This window comes from Puntigrus tetrazona, chromosome 24 (assembly GCF_018831695.1).
Source record: "Puntigrus tetrazona isolate hp1 chromosome 24, ASM1883169v1, whole genome shotgun sequence".
Lineage (NCBI taxonomy): Eukaryota > Metazoa > Chordata > Actinopteri > Cypriniformes > Cyprinidae > Puntigrus > Puntigrus tetrazona.
The window spans coordinates 875,255-893,866 of NC_056722.1; the positions used below are offsets into that span (position 1 = coordinate 875,255).

The 18,612-nt window shown below is 36.7% G+C and overlaps 1 protein-coding gene across 2 annotated transcripts; it reads right to left on the reverse strand.

Annotated features, from left to right (window-relative positions):
• Positions 1-4,073: 4,073 nt before the first annotated feature.
• ptbp2a (polypyrimidine tract binding protein 2a) lies at positions 4,074-16,725 on the reverse strand. Of its 2 annotated transcripts, none has more exons than XM_043226810.1 (14): positions 16,593-16,725; positions 15,520-15,547; positions 13,000-13,069; positions 12,331-12,515; positions 12,068-12,208; positions 11,034-11,156; positions 10,776-10,886; positions 10,452-10,650; positions 9,381-9,496; positions 7,900-7,933; positions 6,805-6,897; positions 5,611-5,827; positions 5,454-5,531; positions 4,074-5,358 (listed from the first exon to the last, which is right to left on the reverse strand). In XM_043226810.1, the coding sequence occupies exons 1-14, from the start codon at positions 16,598-16,600 to the stop codon at positions 5,229-5,231; spliced, it is 1,533 nt and encodes a 510-aa protein (XP_043082745.1). In that variant the 5' UTR covers positions 16,601-16,725; the 3' UTR covers positions 4,074-5,228. The 2 variants fall into 2 exon arrangements, with proteins under 2 accessions (XP_043082745.1, XP_043082744.1); XM_043226809.1 differs by having other exon boundaries at positions 10,440-10,650.
• Positions 16,726-18,612: the final 1,887 nt, after the last annotated feature.

Here is an 18,612-nt window from a genome sequence, read left to right on the forward strand (position 1 = left end):
ATTCTACTAATGTACAAGAAAAATCTGCACATCTCATTTAACCCATAGTTTTTGGACCTCTCTGGTTTTCTAAAAAATAAAAATATTTAACACTTATTCCCAAGGTACACGGTGCATCCCCTTTTCCCGCTGTCGTCTTGAATCAATTATTCAATATCTCAAAACAAAAGATTGATACAAATACAACAATCAAAATGGCTTCCAAATAGCAGTCCACTGTAGTGACCACGATGCATCAGAGGGTTACCTTTTGTTAACGTCTAACGCTTCTGTTTACATGGTGTTCGTAAAACAAATTGAAATAAATGTATGGGTATTATTACATCCGAAAAAATACACAGAAAAAGCAGCAGGGGTGCGAATTCCATAAATCTGTGAAAACTCATCAATCCAAGGCACTCAGAAACATTGTGAATATTGTGACTCATGGATATTATTGTTCCACTGAATACAATTTACATCATTTGTCACATTAATTTACATGTGAATATAGAATATGACCGTTTATTTTATTTCATTGTATTTTATCGGCACTGAATGAGACAAATTACAAAATGTTCGTTTTTGCATTAAATGCATCAATTTGTTCATATTTTTTTCTATGAAAATGACAATTATTATTTATTTGCGTTAAATGTGCAAATATAAGCAAGTTTGTTAAGTATGTAGTTGTTATTACATTAAGAGCATTTGTTTCTGCATCAGATGCAACACGATATGACCATTTTTTTTATTATTGGCACCGAATGAGGTAAAAAAAATTTTTGTTGCATTAAATGGATAATTTATTTATTTATTTTTAGTTTAGTTTTTATTTTATTTCATACTGAACGCACCAAATTGCAAAACGTATTAAATGTGCTGATTTAAATAAGAAGTTTGCTGTGTTGACTGTTTTTGGTGCAATTTTTGCCACATCTAATATGCATCTGAATTTTTTTTTTTTTTTTTTTTTTTTTTACATGGAATGCAACAGATTACAGAACATCGTTTACAAAAACATCATGTACAGAAAAATTGAACTGAGCGCGTCGATTTATGTAAAGACGGAAAAATGACTGTGTTACAGAGAATCACAACAGAAACCTAGGCCCGGTGCAACTAATTACCCGCAAAGTGAAAACATAATACAGTCGGGTTTTCTGGAAAGCAAATCGCGCACGTGTACAGAAATCTCCCCGTGCCGTTACCGCGCGGTGCTCTTCATCCGTCTCCAGGCAAACGCAGAACAAACAGAAGCTAAACAGATGCAATTTCCCAGATACAGACAGCTACTTTCAAACCCACGTGTCTGGAGACGGCACATGACAATCCCACAGTCCCACTGGGCCGACTGAGCGCTCGTCTTGAAGCAACCATACCGTAAAAAGACAAGCGTGCCTGCCGAAGAGAGAAAAAACGCCACATACAATCTAAATCGATACTGTCATTATCAGAGGACCCAAGCTGAATTAGATGTCACACCACCAGGGGCAACAGGGTTGACGCACGCTTAGATTATGAGAGCAGGTGATGTATTGAGATGGTCTGGCCCTTTAACTGAGCAGACTTGCCCGACTGAGGCGATTATAGATCAGCAGTTAGACTCGCACAGATGATCAAGCAGTGAACTTAGTAAATGGAATACAATATCACAACAGCAGGCGTTCGACTGTATCTCCATTAAAAGGAAGGCAAACTGAGTTCTGCTGCAGCTACGACAAGAACCTCAATACATTTACAGCACATTTAAAACGACTGTCAATCAGGTCAAACAAAAGAGTGACTGTGGACAAGGTTGAAACGACTTGGAATGGTGTTCACTTTTTTAGAAATGGAACTTTTTTAAAGGAAAACATTTGGCAATGAAGTGTTTTTTTGACTCCGTGACTTTTTGACTCTACTGTAAATGTAAATAGAACAGTTGCTGACGAAAATAGAATTAATGACAACATTTACAACGGTTTCGAAGAAACGTCTGCAAAGAATAATGACTTTCAAATAATCAAATCGTTATTAACTGATGTGCGTTGTGTGCTGCAGCTGAACACAAGGAAACATTTTGCTGGTGACTTGACACCCAAATGCACCAAATGCATATGAAATTAATAACCTATATGCCAACGTAATATTAGAATATATGTAAAATAGAAACTTACATCTGACAAAAATGCACAACTGATCAGTCAGAATGTTTTGTAACAAAATGCTAAAACGTGAACAACGGAAATCTAAAGCATATATATATATTATTCAGCCATTTTTTTCATCAAATTGTGTGTAAAATTTGTCTAAACTCTTGCCGCTATGGTCAAACAATCAAAAACCGCCATCGATGTTATTTAGAGTTCGCTCCTACAGGAAGCGGAAGTTGAGCGCACACGATCACGGCATGCATTTTTCTCTGTATAGAAAATCAGCCATCTTGAATTAAATGTGTATCGAATTTGTTTCCTACGAGCATTATTTTCACCATCTTTGAAACTGGAAAACTTGATCGCAATATGGCAACAAGCGCAAAAAAAAAACCCGCTAAGTGACAAGTGACTTTGTGCTACATTAAGACGTCAGGTGTAAATCTCATCGGCAAAGGTCTTATTCCAAGCAAGAACGGTTTATATGGAAAACAAAAGGCCAGGGGAGAAGAACAGCTCCTTCCCCCTGTGCCAGCGTAATGGCGGGTGGATACAGATGTCTGGAGCACATGATTCACGCTCCAGACGAGGTATTGATTTGGTCTGGGTCCCTGCTCTGATTTATTGTGTCATTTTTGTTTATAAAGGTAGATCGAGAACACGAGTGTTTCGATTTAAGTGTGCAAAATAAAAGCAGCGTGGAGCAACGCTGCCGTCTGGCCTGTGATGAATTGCAGCATCCGGAACCCAACTTTGAAAGAGGCTAGAGGATTGTCTTCATCAGACAAGGCAAGACAGGACGTCCATCACAGCGCGACCATCCAACACAGAGACTCAATAACGGCACAGAGCGAGAAAGAGGCGAAATGAAGGAACGCCGAAGGGGGAGTTAGACGAGCTTTGTTTTAGGGAAAGAAAAGAAACTTTCTGACCCACGTGACTGGCGGTTTAAGCCTCGCTGCCTACAGACCCGATAAGAGATAAAACGTTCATTGATGATACGCGTTCATATTTAGATTTTAGGGTAGTTAAAAAACGGTCTTTGATGCCTAGACACGTTCTTATGCAGCTGCTGATGTGGAAAAGGGTTTTGTTGTGGAAGGAGAGACAAAAACTTGCTTTCCCTCCGCTTATGTCCATTATGACATCTCACCCAGAGATTTCATAATGACGCACAACACCGCATAAGCGCTAATGTGTTTTTACTCGCATTTATGTGCATGCTGTGTCTGCAATCTTTAAATCGTTCATTAGTTCGCCATTTAATATATAGCAAACGCCATATATTCACTGCATGGGGAAATAATCTGTGCATTTGTACAGTACCAAACATCCAGAAAAATCAAAAATGACTGTAAATCTGATCTGAAATCACCTACGTGGTTTAGATTTCATGCACGTTTTAATGCTTTAAACGACAACTGAAAAATATTCTTCACAAATTCTTTTAAAGACAGGCAATGCCAGGTCAAACACAAAATAGTACTAAATTATAAAAACAACAGTGACGGCGGATAGTCAGAGCATATTTGAAAAAGAGATCACCGAACATTCGGAAATAAATGAAAGTAACCGTTTTAAAGTGCATGCAGAATTTAGCCCATTTAGACTGATTTAAAAGAAAAAAAAAAATGCTGAGAAATCCACTGCTATGATCAACGTTTTTAGGAGAGGAAGGGCTGAAGCACGTGAACGTGATACAGAATTAAGTGTCAACTAAAAGGCAAAGCAATTTCATATCCGGGAAGGATGGATGGGTCACAAGCGAAAGGATTTACAGAGTGGGAAATGGTATTCTTAACACTTTTCTTGCCAAACAAGTTTTGGCCAAATCGGTTTTGCCAAAATGATCATCACTTCAAACGAAGTTTTTTTCCCACTCTGAAAAAAAAAAAAAACGTCAGAACCGTTTAAAAGAGGGAACAAACAGGTGTGAAGAGAAAGAGAGGGAAAGCAAAAAACAGAAATACGTAAGTGTTTATTGAGCATGCTACAGATAAAAGCAGAAAACAGGAAAGAGAAATCAAAACACAACCAAGTCAAATCTTACCACTTTTGTTAGAAAAAGTCTTTTAATTGTGCCACATCCAAAACTATGCCGAATCTTACATTCCTGCAGGGTAAAAAAATAAAATAAAAAAAAAAAACAATAGAACAAAACAATCCTTTGCCCCTCGAATAAATCATAGTGTGGTTTGCCAATCAATATTATTTATTTTTCAGCTCTTCCCATAAGCCCGTCCATGTCTCTTTTGTTCTAAAAAGTGAACTAAAATGCTCAATCTTGGAGGAAATTAAGACTTCAGGCACATAAACTTTGGTCCCTTCTACTGTAGTCGTCTTTCAGGAAAAAAAAAATATCACACAAAGAAGTGATTTCCAATCCATGCAACACTAGGAATAAAGATGCACCATTTGGTACATGCAGAGAAAAGTATGTCATAATAACCTTCCACTTAGGATAAAGACAATGCACATAGATGAAAGAAAAGCTAGGGGGAAGAAAAAAACGGTGTAAAATGAGAAAATAAGGTTTCATTCTCTTGTTTTCTTTCAAACAACATAAGGTTTTGCAGAATTGGTGGGCTAAGAATGGGCCTAACATCTCATAGTAACGATCACTCCAGAATCACAGTTTTATTTACAATTCTTAAATCAAAATGTCACAGACATTAAGAACTGAACAAACAAACTGGAAAATGTCTAAGAGGCTTTTACACGTTATACACATCAGACACCAAAGGGGGAAAAAAAAAATTGTTTTAACAAAACTTAATCTCACCCTCGGATGACTGCCTGGGTTTGAGCATACGAAGTATGAAAAGATTTCTGTAAGTTTTGTAAGGCACATTCTTTTCTGTTTATTATAAGAGGTTCAGACTTAACACCACAACACCTTTCGCCACTGAAGAGGTTATGTGTCAGAGCGCCGACAAGAGGGAAACGGGATAAAAAATGTCCTTGAAAAGAGTCACAACATTTCCTTCTTTCAACAACTTCTGGTGGAATGAAACTTGGGAAAAGAAATTCTCAAAATCGTGGTCCCCAGTGTATTTAAACAGTCAACAGGTAACGCTAGAAAAGCAGTTGGGAGCGAGACCTCTCGGGGTCGCTTTAGATGGTTGATTTGGAGAAGGAGACCTTCAGGTGGTGGTTATTACCCATGTTGTAATTGTGGAGGTCGATGAGGCATTGAATAGCTTCCTCGATGGTAGTCATCTGAATCAGAGCCATTTTATGATCTCTGCGGAGAAAAAGGCCCGGCAAAAGCGGTCACGCAAAATGAAAGAAAAGGCAAAAGCATCATTTGATGGGGATGCGAACGGGGGACGGACTTACTGGAAAAACTTGAAAGCTTTCACAGTGCCACCGGAGTTGGAGAACAGGACTCTGAGGTCTTCTTCGGTAATGTCTTGCCTTCAAAACATGACAGAAAAATGACTTAGCTCCCCGACGACTGACACAAAGATTGACAAGTGCTGAGCTTTTTACTCACGGGATGTTTGACAGATGCAGCGTGGCAGAAGGAGGGAAAATGTTCTGGAAGTTCTTGGATCCGGGCTTTTTGAAACGATGCAGCGGTGAGTTTGTGAAGTCTTTCGTGAGACCCTGGTCGTCTAAACCGTCCCTTGGCAACTGAACGGTTTGGTGCTTCGACATCGTAACGCGAATGATCTTTGAATACATCTTCTGACCGTTTAGATGGCTCATCGCTGAGGCACATCCAAACAAAAGAGAAATGAGGCAGTGAGAAAATAGTACTCTTTCGTGCTTATAAAGGCTGCACTTTTAAGTAAAAACAGTAATACTGTAATGTATTGTTTTAAAGTATTTTAAATAGTGTTGATTAATAGTGATTAATTGCATCCAAAAAAGTTTATTACAGATGAAAATGCATATAATGAACACAATGGACGCTGCAAAAAGGGTTAGGTTGGATGTTTACTTAAAAAAAAATAAAAAAAAATCATTAAACATTTTTATTTGTAAGCGTGTTGTTAGACATCAATACTCATCACTGGGCACAAACCACTGGCCAAAATATATAGAAATATTTAATAATGAAGATTACATTTTGCAAGATAGATGTGTTTTGTGTATATTCATCAGGTAGGTATATATATATATTTATTAACACTTATTCACACTATTATTTACATGTAAATATTTTTATTCATATATTTATTCATAAAATATATTTAACATAATATTTTTTTCTTAAAATATATACATGCATGTGTATTTATATATACATAATATACATGCTACACATATATCATGCAAACAAAAGCTTATTTTAGATGCAATTAATCTTTTGACATCCCTGGTTTTAAAATGTAATTTATTCTTATGATGGAAAAGCTGAATGCTCATTCATAAACCATTTTTAATGTGCTGATGTGGTGCACAGAATTCTTATAATTAATGTTTAAAACAGTTTATTTCCAAGGAGATAATTTGATAGAAAATGCAAAAGATTTTAAATAGAACTGAACTTTTTCTAACACAAAAAAACCCAGTAAAGGCATATATAATCTATTTCATGCATTCTTGTTAATAAAAGTATTAATTTATTAAAATAAACAAACAATCTAACACCAAAGTGTATTTTGCATCTCAACTGAATATGACTGGTGTGTAAACTTAGCCATGACAATAACGGCTGTGCTGTTTCAGCATGCAGTCTTACCAAGCTGAGCCTGGTTCATATCGGCCATCTGTATCAGTGCGCTGTCTTTCTTATTAAAAAGAATCTTCACACGCTGCACATCCCCATAAACCCCTGCGAACAGAGCAGCCAGCAGCCGGAGAGGAAACGAGAGAGGGAGGAAAGAGCAAGGAGTGAGACTCGGAGAGTGGAAAGATAGAGCGATAGACTCACAGAACGTTCATCGAAATGGAGAAAACTAATCACAACCTGACAAGAAGACTCGGATATATACACCCTCAAATTCAAAATGAATTAAGAACTAAGAAGGAACATAAATACTGTGCAAACTGAACCAAAGATCACATGCACTGAAACAAATTAAATACTTCAAAAGCAAAAAAAAAAAAAAAAAAAAAGCAAAAGACTTTTACTCTAAAAGCCAATTAATGGTAATGGTTTAAAGTCAACATGCAATGGCATTCGCAATCCATTTCATTTCCGTAATGTTATGTACTTCCAAGAACATTCAACAGGAAAAAAAATATGTAGGGCTGGAGCTTAATAAAAAGTGGATGTTCTATGCTAGAAGAGAGCAGGATTGTGAGTTTGCGGTTGATTAAAGGGCTACACCGTAACCAACACCCACTTTTGAGGCGAAAAATTCATGCAAAGTTCGCTGCTATTAGGAAATTAAAGTGCCATTATATGGTAACCTTTTTTACATTAACTAGCATTAAGAGTCTGCATTAATTATTTGTACCACTTTAGAAAAGCAGCCTCAACAATTACTAAACTACTAGTTCATCAAAAATAAGTCAATGGATCACACCAATAATTGGTTTTAAATTATGTTTTTAACAAATAGTTATCTTTTTCAAAATACATAAACTTAGTGGAAGCCACAAAAAACGACTTAAAAAGATGTACATTTAGGATGGATGTTTACTGACGATAACTGCTAAATAAAGTCTAAAATCTATTTGTATTTGGATACGTGTTGTTAGACATCGATACAAACTTTAGGCTAAAATTTATAGCAATGTTTCATTTCATGTTGACTTTAAGAGAAATAAAGCACATGAATAATAATAACAGAAACGAAACAAAATAAAGGTAGAGCTAACAAGAACATACCGAAGAGGGTAAACAGACTGTGGGGCGTAACCATCTTTAGAAGGAGAGAGGAGCAAGCGGACAGAGAGAAGAGTCGAGGAAGAGCGGAGATGAACAGATCATCCATAACGGAGGGTGGTTTCCCGCAGAATGGTGAAGTGGTCATGGATCATGGTTCAGGGCGGTTAATTGGGGGGTCCGAAGTTTTGTTCAAGCAAAAAAAAAAATAATAATAAGTCAAATAAAAATAAAAAAACATGAACAACGAGGTGTGGTCAAGGCGTGGAGAAAGAAGGGATAAAAACAACAGGATATGAGGGGAGAAAGAAAAAGAGAGAGACAGAGAAAGACAGGATGGAAGAGAGACAAAATCAAAAACGGAGAAAAGAGGGAAGCAAATGCAGAATATAAATGAGGGGGACAAAAAATATAATACAGGTCAGTACACAGGAAATGCAGGAGTTTGGTCAGAGAATGGCTGCTTTATGCATTTCTACATTGTATAAGCAAATAATTGTGCCAAATGTAGTTACCCAGTACCAGGGTAAAGATACATTCATACTAAAAAAAAATAAAAGAGGAGCATCGGATAATGATAATAATGATCTGAACAACGGCAGAGTTGTGAAGTTTTTAAGAGGCATGCAGGAAAAGCTGAAAGCGTCACGGTTTCAAGCATTTCATTCACAGAGTTTTACCCAGTTCTTTGTGATCGCCATGCTTGTGTAGACATGAAACCACCTTTTAAAGTTATGGTGCGAACAGACAAAGTCACAATTGACCCCACATCAATACGTGAGGACTGACGTTTAAATAACACTGAACATTTGTTGATTTTATCAGACGAGCGAAGGGGTAGTGCCACGTCCACGCTTCATTAGCTTTCAAAGAGTGAGTGTTGGACGGTTTATACGAAAAGAGTAGAGATTCGCTCTGACGAAGTTATAAGGTACATGACCAGAAAGTTGCTAAACCAGAATTAATGGATTCAGATACAACAATCAATCAAGAGCTTGTTGTTGATATAATAAACAATTGGGTTTAAAAATGATATGAGACACTGAACTTCACAAAGAAATGTCTGGGTCATATTTCAACTCCAAATAAAGATGTGAAATTAGATTTTGATCATTTAAAACTCAAGCTTAATAACATGACAAAAAAAAAAAAAAAATATATATATATATATATATATATAAATTAAATAGTTAACACTTTTCCAAACTAAAAAAAACTTTTATTTAAAATGGTGTTTTATTCAATTAAACATCATTTGAATTAAATATTTTGAAGTTAAATATGACCAAAGCATTTAATAAAAAGGTTTTTTGTGCAACAAGGGTGTGTTGACCATGCAAAATGGGCCTACAGTACTCTGCAAACACAAATAGGACTAAATCTTATAAAGGAAGTGGCACTTTCTAAACATGTAACATGGCATGACGTGACAAACAGAAATATGTAAATATAAAGGAGAGGCTGGGATGCAATAGTATACTGACCTCTTCATTTAGATTGCTAACGAGGAGCACTCCGCTGGCTCCCGAGTGTCCAGACAGAGCAACTCTTCCAGCTGCGGCAGCGGCAGCGGCAGCAGCGCTCAAAGGGCTCAGAGCACCTGGAATCACAGAGAGAGGTGGAAATGAGCGTTCTAGTACAGAAGTTACGTTAAAAATGACATTACATGCATGGACATACATAAACAGAACTGCAAACTGTGTAGGGTGATGCTGCATATTTAAACAACCAATCGGCCAACATTAGCTGTAGAGAAAACTTCAAGTGGCCTAGTCATCCTCTCAAGTCTGTTTTAGATGTGACAGCCAATAAAAGCTGAATTACACACAGGTAAAACATATTGGTTCTTCATCCTGATGTGAGAGGGACCAGGTTAAGACCATGTGGGGTTTTCAAACCTAATCATTTTAAGCCTAATATCAATAAAATACCTGCCTGATTACGTGGCAGGGGAAATGTCAAATTGCATTTTAAATTAAGAGGCCTTATGAGTAGATCTCTGAGAAAAGGTCAGTCAAGGCACTCAGAGACACGGGCCTACGTGACATTTTACAGTACTTAAGAGCACATTCCAATTATATTCAGTCTTTTATAAACACAGTTTTCTATTTTCATTTTCACACCATTCAGACAGACGGAGTTAAATCAATGACGCTGATTAAAATACTGTCCCCCATTCAGCGGCGCTCAGAATCAATCACGTTATAAACAAATGATGGTTTTGGCTGACAAACGAACTGACAACCAATGACCATTCTGTCTCGTTTGGTACTCAACAGGTAAAAAGATGTCTCCGGTTGCTGAATCACATCTTGGGTTTTTTTTAAGCATCTTACGCCATCGTGAACATAATCACTGAAATGGACTACTAAGAGAGTGTTCGTGCAAATTTAGCACTGTCTGTATTATCAAATGTCTATTATCTATCTGACGAAATGTCTTTCCTTTCCATACAGGTTTGCAATGAGGTCGCATATAAATGAAGACAACAAACAGTGAGTGACACACCAAAACAAATAGTGAAAAAAAAAAGAGGCAAGTACCTGGGATCTTACCGAGCAGGGAACTCGAATCTTTACCCAGGGCAGCAACCACAGATGGGTCCAGAGCAGGCTGCCCATCTCCAGCAGGAAGCTCCGGCCTAGTGTAGTCCCTGCTCTTATCATTATTGTATTTTACATTCAGGTTGACAAGTTTTGAGTAGTCTATGCGAAGGGTACAACAGGCGTTGTATATGTTCTGACCATCTAGAGCCTAGAACAAAAGAGTAAAAGATAGAAAAAAAGAACAAGCCGAGAGAGACAGAAAGAAAGAATGTCGTCTTCGCTGGGCACTAAAAACGTGCTTGTCACATGAACTTCCGCTGAGAGCAAACCCACCACTTTAGCTTGCTGTGCACTGGTTGGATCGTTGTACTGCAACAGGGCCTGAAACTGATTGTTCTTGGTGAATGTGATGATTTTCATGACGGTGCCAAACTTTGAGAAGATCTATTGACAGAGAAAGCAGAGCATTGAGGGGAGCTATCAACAGAGGGGAAAAAAACAGAATTAACACACACAGCAATAACAGCGCATCAATTTGTCACCAATATTAACGAATATAAAGAGGCTGCTCCAAAGTGTGCCGTCCCCTACCTGCTGCAGCACGTCTAGGGTGACGGGGTAAAACATGTTATCGATGATTATCCTCAGCACGGGACTGGAGGGTGTACCGCCACCATCGCTAGAGTTGGACCCTGATGTGAGAGTCCCACCTGACTGGAGATCAGTTACAAGCACTGTGTTTAACATATACAACGGCAAATGTCTCACTGCAGCTCGTTCCAGCCAAAAAAAATTCATTTAGAAAGGAAGAAACCACCTGAGTAACATGTTAATTGACTTTCTCGCTAATTAACCCAAGAAACCTTTAAATTTGTTCAAATGTTTTCCAAAACAAAAAATAAATAAATTAAAATTAAGCAGCAGTTTTCAACATTGAAAATAACAAGAAATGTTTCCTGAACACCAAATCAGCGTATTACAATGATTACTGAAGAATGAAATAATGACAAACTCAGCCTTGCAATCACAGAAATAAACTGCATTTTAAAATATATTATACATTTTTTTAACAATATTTCACATAATTACTGTTGTAATTGTATTATAAAAAAATCTTACAGACAGTAAGCTTTTGAACAGTAGTGTAAATCTAAAATGAGCGCAAGCTGCCTCGCAGACTTTGAATTAGGGGCGCAACTAATGATTATTTTGATAATCGATTAGTTAGACGATTATTTTTTTTCATTAATCAACCAATCATTTTTTATTTTACCGACAAAAAACACTTCCATGTTTTGCCCAATGTCCTTCAAACTAATCTGTCAACTGAATGCTATGAAAACAGTGCCTGACAATTATATTAGACCGTCTGTGAAAAAAACAGACAAAAATATTGTAAGAATAAGTCAAAAAATAGTTTAAAATCAAATGTTTTTGTCGTTGGTGATTATTATCAGTAATGAAAACAATCTATTTCATTGATTATTTGTTACAGCCCTACTATAAATAGCAAAAAAGACGTGCCTTGTTGCCCAAAGCAAAATTTCAATGGTTCAAAATCTGTTCAGCACAGTTGGATTATGACGTTCTGATTGGCTTTCCCTTGAAATATCAAAACCTGTTACCTGGTTTGAATTGTCGGTCTTGAGTTCTTTGTGATTGGAGTACTGTATGTAGACCGGCACACTACGGACATGAGGCGTCACAGCAGAGTAATAATTGACCATCGTCATTGCAGCTTCCTCTGTGCTAAGCTCCAGAAATGCCTAAGACAAAAGTGATTTCAGTGATGAAGCTAGTTGAACTTGATGAACTCAAAACTTCTTCTTTTAACGCTCACTAACACTGACAAAAGTGAAATTGAAAACATTTCAGCTTGCCCACGCACCTGGTTTTTGCCTTTTAGTGTGAGGATATTGGTGACCTTTCCGAACGGAAGCCCCAGGGCAATGATCTCCGTTTCTGAGACATCGTTGGGTAACTTTCTAATGTGAAGAACGCGGGATGGTGGGGCATCGCCGACCCTGTCTTCAACTCGAAGTTTTTTGCTGTCGCTGCCGTTGGATGTCGTATCTGCCAATAGTAGTCAGAAAGAGGACATTATACACAAGGAATAAAAGACTTTTCTGGTGAAAAAATGCTAAATCGTAAAGACAAAAGATGCTGATTTAATTACTCAGGCAGGACTGAAAGTGTGTCTAAGTTTCTCTTCTATTACATTTCACACTACATTTCCAATCGGGATCCTTAATAGATAGAACCCAAGAAACAAAAGCTTCCCTTAATCGGGTAAAGTCTTTCCTCTACTGAATGGGATATTGAAATCTATTGTTCGAGAAGCTGTAATAAGATGCAGAGCGCACATAATCGCAATTCCGGTCACATGCTTTTAAGCGTGGGTGCCCACCTACAGGGGAGCGTAAGGTTATTCCCAGATAGGATCTTCTCAGATCAGATATCACACTGAAACATCTGTTATAATTTGATTATTTTAATGCGCTTCACGGCCGAGAAAACTAAATATTTTTGAATGGGAAGGGAAGTCAGGGACACTTACCGCTTATACTGCTCAGCCCAGAACTGGGGCTGTTATACATGCTGCCGGACAGCAGCTCATCTGATCCTCTCTGAGGAGACACACAAAGAGCAAAATAAAATCCCGCCCTCCAATAAAAATGTTCTCCTTTCACAATCCCCTCAACCAAACAATGAAATACAGCTCTCTGCGGACAGCTTAAGGAATCAAGGCACATAAAACACACGTCCACACGCTTCTGCCTTTCCGCTTTATTTTTCTAGATTGTTGCTTTAATCTTGTTGAGTCTAAGATGTCAGACGCTGTCATCTCATCCTGAGGTGCCCACGTTCCCGAAGGGCCATGGCGCGATCTGGCTGCCGCTTGAAGTGCAGCTAAAAGTGACGGATGGGACGGCAGGCAAATGCCGAACCGGCGCAAACCAAACTTCCTAATAGGATCATCTCAGGTTTGTGCCTTCCAAAAATTCCACCGAATTGTTCTTTATGGACGCCGCTTTTACGGTGCCAATAAACCCGCCGCCGCTGCCTTCTGGGCATCGACACTACAAACAATCAAGCGAATGGTGAAGTTTCGCATCAAAACGACCGAAAGCAGAAGAATGCATTAAGAGATGGCAAGGTCTTAACAGACAAGCCTCAGCATCAAAACTGATTAGAACAGAAAGGAGAAAAAAAAAAATCAAGACTTTAAAGCAATAAGATCAAATGCTTCTTTTTCCACCTGCTTTCCCAGAAAGACCAGCTAACATTGTTTTCCGGGGAGGAAAATTCTGTTGTTGGCAAACAAACCGAGTTAAAAGGCCTGTGTTCAGAAGGCATCTCTGGAAAAGAACAAGTTCTTCTCTAACTATCTTGGACATAAACTGCCCCCATTCAATTACTACCAGTCTAATTTTATGAAAAGCGGAGATGGAGACCTGTAACAGGCCTGTATCTAATATATAAGGGACAATTCTACATTTCCGCACAACACTTTTCTTTCAACGACAAAGAACCAGCCACATAATATCCAATAATGCACTTAAATGGCTTGGCAATTCTTTGTCCATTCAAAAACAAATTATGTTTGCATCACCCTAGGCTCCTTTGTCTTTTTTCGTGTGCCTTTGACGCCACACAATACGCAAATATGTTAAAAAAAAAGTGGGGAAATAAATGCTAAACCCTATGAAGACAAATTATGTTCCTGACAGCAATACTAAAAACGCATATATTGTATTTTTGAATGAGGTGACAGTAAAATTGGCGAAGACATATTCTACCCTATAGCTTACAAGTCAGAGAGGACAGTAACAATTAAAGACAAAACTGGCTAAATCATAAGACTAACATATAAACAATGTATGACTGAAAGGGAATGGTGAATATTGGTTGTAGATCCCATTCCGGCTGTTAATGGCAACTATGCAAAGTTTGGATATCTAATTATCCAATGTCTGGAGATTGAAATGGCAGTATAGGTCTGAAATAGCCACAATTACTGTTTATTTTTAATTACAATCAGACATTGCCATTGAAAGAAGGCAATTTTAAGAAAAGATGGCAAGCAATGCACATAAGCGAAAGTTCACTTGCATTTATGAGCTACATAATGTCATATTTTGGAAACATTTTCAAGGTTAATGACTCATGGGTTTAATCAGACTGGCTGAATATTAGGGATGCACTGAATGTTCGGCAACCAAAATTATGCCCAAAAGTGATGTAATGTGATTAAAAATAAAGACAATAATACTGATAATAAAAATAATTGCAACAGCTATATTAATACATTTATTATAACATTCACACAATGCTTTCAAAGCAAGGATACATTTAAAAAAAAAAAAATACATGCCTGGTTTAAGAAGGGGGTCTTAAAAATAGTTTTCCTAACTTATTTATTGAAAAAAATTGACAAAATATATGGGAAAAAATTGTGAAAAAACGTGTTGGGTATTCGGCCTTCGGTGCAGCGTCTTACTTTGCTCAATGATCAATATTATATTCTCAAAATGCAATATTAAGGGTTGCTGTATTCGATACAAAAAAATATTTCAAATATTTAAACATTTCCGTATTTAAAATATTACAGTAATTCTTGTTCAATATTCATGTACAAAGACTTAAAATAAACATTCCAATGAATGCATCTGCTTTAAGCTTAACAGCATCTGACACTTTAAAAAGCAATTATTTGTATAGCAATGACTCACATGCCAATTTTGTAATCGAGGCCTATCTGAGTAACTATTAAAAAATAACCTTAGTTTACCATGTAACAGCGGTAGAGGAAACTACTAACCACACTGCTCTGGTATCTATGGGGTCAAATTTCTGTTGTGGTTTCCACTTGTTCTCACCACTACAATAGCCATCTATTAAAAAAAAACTAATATCCAATCATATTCATAGTTATGCATGATGTACTGTGCTGCCTTTGTCAGGTTGCTATTGCGCTGTAAAATGCTAGATTAGTTTAGTAACCGCCTATTCATCCATCCATCCATCCATCCTCCAGACTACATATTGCACAAAGGATACTGAAAACAATGTTTACCTTTACACCAACCGCGACGTCACCAATGCTGTGGAAAACACAAAGTGAGATTTGATCAGACAGGTATTACACACCAGGAATTTACATGCAAAAAAGGGAGGGCTAGAAATCCTTTAATCTGAATCTTTTCAAATCCCCTCCATTATTCAATGACAACAAATTAAGCTGATGAACATTTCAGTATTTCATCACTTTATCCCACTCTTCCTCTAGCAGGCCAGAAACGCACCTATAAATGCTGTCTAGGTAGGCTGCTCACTATGCTTCAAGGCTATATAATATTTTGATATCTAGTACAATTAATTTGAAAATACTGTATGCAGGTCACTAGGTTATGAGATAAAGATGTTCATAAAATACAACTAGTTTGGCAGATTACTAGATTTTGGCATTATGATGTCCAGAAATTAAATGTAGGTAGCCAGGTTACTGGGTTTGGGGTCTTTAATGTCCAGAATGCTGTGTAGGTAACAAAAAGTTCACTAGGTTTCGTTTTAACACACAGACCTAGAGTACAGACCAGAGCTAGTCGGTTAACCATAACTTGTATTTACTATCAACATTTAGATATTTTTTACAACCAGAGGGGTGTTTTATTTTATACATTTACGTTACTGGTTGTATAAAAGCTAACGTGAAGCTAACAAAAGAAACGTATAATTACAACCTGAATGCGATCCACTTGGGAATTAAATCAAATTACAGCACATTAATATATTAATTACAAATCAAGTCAATAGCCTCGTTTAATTAAACTACTGTTTAATTTTTGTGCAAAACGTGAGCAAACCAACAGCTAGTGAAGCTAACCTGCTAACGCATGCTTGCTGTTTTTGGACTCATTTTTGTTATGTTTACTAATTCGAGTTCTTGCGCTTTACTATCTTGGCATTTTAGACAATTCAATGCAATACGCCCGTTACAATAAGATCATGAAACAACAGTTGTTCAAGTGTTACAGCGCTAGCGTGTTAGCAGTATTAGCATTCCAGTAAGTGTGCATAAACTCTTCTAATTCGTGTTCAAATGATTGTTTTATATGCATATAAATGAAGAGCGTTTTTGATGCTCACCCGTCCATTTCTGGTGCTCTGTGTAAAAATAAACCCGCTGAAGAGTTAGTGTGTGTGTGTGTTATTCCTCCTCACTGGCTTTAGCAGAGACACACAAACACACACACACACACACACACACCACTGACAAAATGGAGGCGGAAACTGAGACACGAGGAAACACATACACACACACACCTACTGTAAACACACAATAATACATATGAGATACACACCTACTATAAACTCAATCACCATTTACTGTAAGCATGTAATATATAAAATAATAGGCTACAGGTAATCTACCATATTAAGCATACACACCAACTTTAAATAGATCATCTTTTAGAATAAGCTGTGCATAAATAATATATGTAACAGATCCTAGAATAAAGTTTTGTTGTTCAGAGCTTAGCCTTTTTCAAATCTGAGGAGACTTAATGATCTCAGCATTTGTTATTCTTACTCATATTGATTCATTCAAAAATGAAAAATAAAATGCACACAGAGGAGACAATTGTTTCATTATGCTGTCATATTCAGCTGCACAATTTAGTTTGATTTTATACTGAAACAGCATTTGTGAAACTGTAAGATCTTGTCTGAAACTGTAGAAGAGACGCGTGAGATTATTAAGATCCTCTCAGAAAATACACAAGACTTCAAAAAGTATTTAACTCCATTTTCTTTTGAGGAGGAAATAACTGATTTGGACAGGTCATGGATTATAAACCAATATAATGTATAGGCTACATAACATGTGAGACAACATTATAGTCCACCTTCATGTAAAACAAATTTTTGTCAATACTAATTATTATATTATTATTATTTAGTTTGAGTTATCATTGTTGTTGTCATTAAATAATATTAGGAACCAACATTTAGAGTGAATCACCTAGCATAATTAAAGTGATTATGCATAATGCTATTAACATTCAACAAGTCAGTCAAAACCGCTGTAGCAGGCGCTTAGATATCATTGACTGTGACAGACTTACATAATGGTATTTTGGCTCCGTGCTTGATGCCCCAGGTGAAATTAAAGTCTAACAGCTTATCTTAAAGAACCTGGGATTTAATTAAAAATGACATTTCCCCAAACTCTTGGGTGTAGTTTTGCTTCTGAGGCTGCCATGTTGGAATTAGATTCCAGGATCCCTCTGAGCAAAGGGGAAATAAGAAAACTGTCAGCTGATCACCAAATCTCAAACGTTTATCATTCGTTTCTTGGCACGCAACAGCCAGACGGTTCCTGACACCAAGTCCCAGCTGCCATAAAACAAGTAACATTCCTTTTAGCAGAATCAAGCATATGTGAAATGATTCCCAACACATTGATAGGCATCTTCATGATTTAAAAATGTACTTTAAAAAGTAGATGAATAAGTGCAGGGAAAGTTTTTTTAACCTACATATCCATGCATTGGCCGAATAAATTTTAAATACAAATATTCTATGTATTTTCTAAAATATATTTAAATAAAAAAATATATAATAAAATATACATACATACATACACACACACACACATACACACAAACAGATTGAACCTAAATGGTAATATTTAAAAACAAACCAACACAAAAACTGATAAAAACAAGAAAAAAATAAAATAAAGAAAATTACTATATTAAATTGAAATAAAATGAAGATGATTTTATTCTAAAAACACTGATCTAAAATATTAATTAAAATATAATAGTATATATATATATATATATATATATATATATATATATATATATATATATATATATACAATAAAAATATTAAAATATATAATCACTTTATAGAGAACCATTTATTTTACAGTGAATTTCCAATGCAGATGTCCCACTGTCATGTTTTATCAGGCATTATGTCATTCTTCTGATATCATCATGGGACTGATGTAGTCAGGAGTGATGTCACTGCAATGTGACCCCAGTGTTGTGAAATGTGCTGCAGTCACTCTGAACCGACAGCCTTGGGTTGAGACTATATGTTACCTGTCTTATCCTATCCCCAGATGAGATCTTACCAAAATGATCTAACTCTA